Genomic DNA, 6,348 nt, shown 5'->3' with positions numbered 1-6,348 from the left:
CCATGGAAGGGGACGGGGCGCACACCAAAGTCACAGGTGACTTGTTCCAATTAGTAGCTGTCTAATTAAATTAGTGTCACGCGGCCCAGCCAATGGGCCGGCGGGGGTGGAGGGCGGCGATGAGGCAGCTCGGCGCAAGCCCCTCCCCGGCGGCCCGAGGAGCCCGGCGCGCCGGTATAAATCGCCTCGGCGGAGCCCTGCCAGAGCGCAACCCTGCGCGGCCACGGGTCGAGGTCGACGCAGGATTGAGTGGGAACTCGAACGCACCGCCCACCGAGGATGCAGCTGGGCGAGCCGCTGCTGACGGCGGCGGGGGCACTGCCGGGCGCCCCCTTCTACCCGCTGGAGGGCGGCGGGCGCGGTGGCGCCGCCGGAGCGGGAGCCGGGACGGGCGCTGCTGGCGGCTCCCGCGGGCCGCCCGGTCCGGGATCGCCGCCGCGCCTCGATCTGGACAAGATGCCCAAGAAGTTTGGGACGGCTCCCGCCATCCTGGGCGAGGCGGAGGCGGTCGAGCCGCCCTTCGCTGCTCCCAAGCCGGACGGCCGCAAGGCCACCCCATGCGGCGAAGAGGAGCTGCCCCCGGCCGCCTCCGCCCGCTACTCCATGGACAGCCTGAGCCCCGAGCGCTACTACCTGCAGTCCCCCGGGCCGCCCGCGGCCGAGCTGGGGGGGCCCTGCGCCCTGTTCCCGTACCCGCCGACGGCGCAGCACGGCGCCGTCTACCAGCCGCCCGGCGGGCCGCGCTACCCCTACGGCTCCGTGCTGTCCCCGGGAGGCTTCGCGGGCGCCGTATGCCCGCCCGGCGGCCGGACGCAGTTCGGAGGCGGCGGCGGGTACCAGTACGGGCAGGCGACGGCCGGCGGACCTCTTTACGGCCCTTACCCGCCGGCGTCGGGCTCCTGCGGCGGGCTCGGGGCGCTGGGGATGCCGGCCGCTGGCCCGGGGCTGCGGGCGCAGGTCTTCCTCTGCAACCGGCCCCTCTGGCTCAAGTTCCACCGGCACCAGACGGAGATGATCATCACCAAGCAGGGCCGGTAAGCGGGCGCGTGGGATGGTGGAAACGGAGGGAAGTGGTGGTCGGGGATGGGGGAGGAAGGGGGACACCCCCGAGGACGCTCCGTGTCGGGCGGCGCTTTCTGCCTCCCCCGGAAAGGAGGTGCGCGCTCTCTTCGTCGGTGGTGCCCCGGGATGCTTTCCCCGAGAAGCGACTCCCCAATTTCCCCACATTCGGCGGCCAGGAGTTAGAACGGGGGTCGGTCGGGGCTCGCCCCTTGCTTCCTTAGTGTCTTTAGTGCCGGGATGGACGGGGCATCCCACGGCCGCCTACAGCTTGCGCCGGAGCCCGCGCCCCCTTCCCCGGCCCGCCTCAGCATGCCTTGTGGTTTTCAGGAGGATGTTTCCCTTCCTGAGCTTCAATATCACCGGCCTCAACCCCACGGCCCACTACAACGTCTTCGTGGAGGTGGTGTTGGCGGACCCCAACCACTGGCGTTTCCAGGGGGGCAAGTGGGTGACCTGCGGCAAAGCCGACAACAACATGCAAGGTAGGTGCAGGTTCCGGGAGCCTCCTCGCCCCCTTTCCCCGCGGGTCGGTTTCTCGGAAAGGGTTCCCACTTTGCCCACCCCTCCCCTCCCCTCCCCCTTTAGTGTCTTCCCCACACCGGGCATCCTACTGAGGCACGAGCTACGGTTTTAAGGTCGTCTTGCGACTCTTTTTGCGCCGCGGTGTGTGAGGCTGTGTGGGAGAGTGGCCATCCAACCGAGGGGCTGCGCGGGCGGCGGAACAAAGCCCCGTGGCCGGCCGGCGTTTTACTGGCTTGTCTTCCCCAGGCAACAAGGTCTACGTGCACCCCGAGTCGCCCAACACCGGGGCTCACTGGATGAGGCAGGAGATTTCTTTCGGGAAGCTGAAGCTAACGAACAACAAAGGTGCTAACAACAACAACGCGCAGGTACGGAGGGGAGGGCGGCTTGAGGGGCTCTTGGTGGCTCAGCGGGGAGACCTGGGGTTTTGCATCTTTAACGGCATTTCATCGAGCCGCTAGATCACTGTTCCCTTCTGGAACTGGGTCATAGAGCTTGTTTTCTTTGTTTTTTCCGTATGAATAGTTGCAAATGTTGGACTCTGATGTGTGAATTTCTTTTGTTTTAGCTAACATATTGATCACATTAGTTGTTCAAAAAGTGGGAGAGTACCTGATGGCTCTTGGTGAAACACAGATGTAAGCTGTGAATCATCCCCTGATAACAGTTAAAACTGCTCCATTTGTAAACGAAGAGATTACAATTTACAGGAAGAAAATGTCGTGCTATAAAATAGGTCTTTTAATGCTAGATGCAGTTTGTCTAAAGATGTTGCCTTTTTCGTGGTTTCTTTTAGATGATAGTACTTCAGTCCCTACACAAGTACCAGCCCCGACTTCACATCGTGGAAGTGACAGAAGATGGTGTTGAAGATATGAATGATTCCTCAAAGACTCAAACATTTATTTTCCCTGAAACACAGTTTATAGCAGTTACAGCATATCAAAACACTGATGTAAGCATGGATGTATAAAATTGCAATTAAGAATAAAATTCCCTTGTGTACTCAGCATCTCATCTTAAAATATATTCTGCTTTCACTTTTAGATTACACAGCTCAAAATTGACCATAATCCTTTTGCAAAAGGCTTCAGAGACAACTATGACTCGTAAGTACACCTCTGTCTTCTTTCGCAGATGTCTCTGTCTAGGAGGCATGATTCTGGCCTGAAATGTCTGTGGAAGGGTTTTTCTTTAGACATTAATTCAGTTAACTACTGGCAGTTTTGCTTATGTTAAAATGTCTGAATAGTGTATTGTCTAGATGACCTGGCTTTCTGCAGGCTTCTGAATTTTGGTAGGAAACTTGTGCTGGCAGAATCCAGCTGGCCTGCGGATTTGGCAGCAGTGTATTGGGTATCTCCACAGAACAGGCAGCTTCTTTAAATTGTCAGCAGAAGACTTGCCTAATAGTCACTTTGTAGTTTCACTTGTGCTATTACTTGTAGCAGTAATAAGAAATTTACACTGGTCTAGGAAAAAGGCCTACTAAATCAGATTAAAACAAATAGCCATGCAATTAAATGTAGTTATGATTCTAATTAAGAAATAACTGGTTTCTTTGTGTTTTTGTGTTGTTACTGTCATATTGGAATTGTTAAGAAAAACACTCAGTATCTCTCTTTTATATTGTAGCATGTACACAGCTTCCGAAAATGACAGATTAACTCCATCTCCCACGGATTCTCCTAGATCCCACCAGATCGTCCCTGGCGCCCGATACAGCGTGCAGCCGTTCTTCCAGGAACAGTTTGTCAACAACCTGCCCCCAGCCAGGTTTTACAACGGTGAGAGAACCGTCCCTCAGACAAATGGCCTGCTGTCCCCGCAGCAGAACGAGGAGGTGGCCAGCTCTCCTCAGCGGTGGTTTGTGACGCCTGTACAGCAGCCCAGCGCCAACAAACTGGACATGAACTCCTATGACACGGAGTATTCTCATAGCACCTTGCTCCCTTATGGCATTAAATCCCTTCCCCTTCAGACATCCCACGCTCTGGGATACTACCCCGACCCGACATTTCCATCCATGGCAGGCTGGGGGAGCAGGGGCTCCTACCAGCGAAAAATGACGACAGGACTAACTTGGACCTCAAGAACAAGTCCTCCGGGATTCACTGAAGACCAGCTTTCCAAGGACAAGGTGAAAGAAGAAATTGGCTCGTCCTGGATAGAGACTCCACCCTCTATAAAGTCTCTAGATTCAAATGATTCCGGGGTCTACACAGGTGCTTGTAAGAGAAGACGGCTTTCCCCTAGCACTTCCAGCAATGAAAATTCTCCAACAATGAAGTGTGAGGACATTAATGCTGAGGACTATAGCAAAGACACTTCAAAAGGCATGGGCTACTATGCATTCTATACTAGTTCTTAAAGCATCTTTTTTATTCCAATTGGCTAATTTTTTTTTTTTTCAGGGTGGCCTTGGGTTTTTTTTGCATTACAATTGCCAAAAAGACTCTTGCCTTCCACCTTGAATTGTTGTGTGCAATTCTAAAGAAGGTGCCAAAGCTTTTTGACTGTTGCAGGTAACAAAGTAGGGAAAGAGCAAACCATGGGAGAATTCTTCCTCTTGTTTAGAAGGAACCATAGGCAGAAGCTGTAAGGAGGACTCTAGTGTCTAAGTATGTGGCATATTTATTGGAGATACTAAAGTGTACACAGCTTGGGTAGGCTCAGAGGCCCGATCAAGTCCATGCACTCCTGAGCAAGGAAAGAGGGGTTAGGATCCCAAATATAATTTTCTTCCCTGCTTGATAAAAGGGATCTGGGTTGCAGGGAGCTGCACAAATGCTATGTTCTGCTTTAGACTGAGCTGTTTTTTTCAACACATCCACAACACAGTTGGCTGAGTTGGATATTGCTCAGCTACAGCTTTTTTAAGGGTTTGGTTTTTTTTTTTTTTGGCAGAAAATGCCAAAATGAGGCCTGCTTGCCAGGCAGGATTTTGACTTGAAGGTCTTGTTGCCAATGATGGGATTACAATGACCAAATCTGTCTTTTCTTAGCTTAGAACTTGCATTAAAAAAACCCCTGCCTCCATCCCATAAGCCTAATCTTTACTGAGGTGGCCAAAAACAAAGTGTACAGTTGTGTTTTGTCTAGGTACACTGTAGAATATTGTGGAATAATGTATAAATAGTTGACCTATAGCTGTTCAGTTGGAAGGACATCCGGTGGTGTTTTGAAGTTCAAAAGGCTTTTTTTTTTTTTTGGTCAATCAAACTTAGCATATGAGGCATTGCAAAAGGAGATTTCTATTTATGTGTATGTAAAGTGACTTTTTCAGCTGCCCTGTATGAAATTGAGGTGATGTAACTTTCTCCCTTCTTCTTGCCTATACTTTCAGCCATTTTAAACTGATCAGCCCCAGAGCACTGGCCCACTTTTCCCCTCCCCGGAAACTTGTTCCTGTTTTGTTTTTTCTATGTATATAGTAATAATTTTTAATAAATGTGGTGGTGCCAGGGATAAGAGGGGATGGCTCTGCCTCATCTTTGCAGCTGCTGGGTATCCCAAAAGGGGCGGAGGGAGCACACTGCTAGGGCCTTGAATTGTCTCTAAATCTTACCATCCCTTGCAACGCTGACGCTTTACCTGTTGCACTCTCTGTGTGGGTTTTTTTTTTTTCTTTTTCTTTCCTGTGCATCTTCTGAACAAGCCGGGAGCCCCGGCTTGCTCCAAAATACGACATTCTCCTGTCCTCTACCACCCCCTACCCCTGCCTCTGCACCAGGTGAGGTGCGAGCTCGGCCCGGGCAGAGAATTGCGAACCCACCCCGCCTCCGCGGCAGCCCCGGGGCTGCCTCCTCCCGCCGCCCCCTTCTCACCCCCTCCGTTTCCCGGAACAAGGCACGAAATTCCCCTGCCCGCTTATCTGGAGGGAAAGCTCCTTCTGGCAGAGCGATTGAATCCTGGCTCCCGCAGCAGCGGGACCTTTCCTGAGGATATGCAGGGAGTAATGGGATTAAGCTGTTAACGATTGCCGGCTGCAAACAAAATATACCCAGGGCTCAGGCTGGGGCTGTCCCCGGTGGAGGTAACGCTATCGGGGGCAGCGGTAGGGGCTCCCCCACCTCCGGAGCGGGACACGGCGGGTGTCCGAGGAGATTTCGATCAGCGCTTCGCCTCTCGGGGCGAGGCTCGGGCTCCGGCTCTGCGCGCTGGCAAGCGAAAAAAGTCGGTGTCCTGTCAGCTCTCCCTCTGCACAAGGACCCTACCTGGAACAGAAGGGGGACTTGCGGCAATTTTTAAGAGACTAGGGACGGAGCATATTATTCCTTTTTTTCTAACTTTTTTTTTCCCCGCTCACGGAAAAGCCCCCGGGAAGGGCTGTTCCCCAGCCGTGGAGTGCGGTGGCATTCCGGCCGTCCCACCCGCCCTGCAAACAGCGATTACACAGCACGATTCTGCCGCTCTGTGTTATTAAAAACTCTATATTTTTGCACCGCACGGTGAAAAAAATAACTTAATACTTGTGAAAAGTCCTCACACTGTTTAATAGAAACGTAAGTGCCTGGCTGGCCCCAATTAACACCTTGTGATTATAATGCATTCCTAAAATGGGGTGTCAGACGCCAAATTGTGAATAAAGGTATCTAATTAATCTTCATAGGATGACACTGATAAACAACGCCAGATTTAAATAAAGATCAAGAAACTGAATGCTTTTTATTTGTTTACATTAACAGAAGATAAAGTTAACTACCCTTGCACTTTGCTTCGTAATGTGATTTACTGACACAAACAACGGGCTGCCGGTGGAGA

The 6,348-nt window shown here is 52.5% G+C and overlaps 1 protein-coding gene across 1 annotated transcript; it reads left to right on the top strand.

The window, feature by feature from the left end:
• Positions 1-207: 207 nt before the first annotated feature.
• On the top strand, positions 208-5,057 carry EOMES (eomesodermin). The gene is made up of 6 exons (XM_039550270.1): positions 208-1,034; positions 1,390-1,544; positions 1,831-1,952; positions 2,381-2,539; positions 2,632-2,693; positions 3,220-5,057. The coding sequence occupies exons 1-6, from the start codon at positions 280-282 to the stop codon at positions 3,953-3,955; spliced, it is 1,989 nt and encodes a 662-aa protein (XP_039406204.1). The 5' UTR covers positions 208-279; the 3' UTR covers positions 3,956-5,057.
• The last annotated feature ends 1,291 nt before the right edge of the window (positions 5,058-6,348 follow it).

The sequence above is a fragment of the Corvus cornix genome, chromosome 2 (assembly GCF_000738735.6).
Source record: "Corvus cornix cornix isolate S_Up_H32 chromosome 2, ASM73873v5, whole genome shotgun sequence".
Lineage (NCBI taxonomy): Eukaryota > Metazoa > Chordata > Aves > Passeriformes > Corvidae > Corvus > Corvus cornix.
Note: the sequence above shows the minus strand (reverse complement) of the source record. Positions and strands in the feature narration are given on the sequence as shown.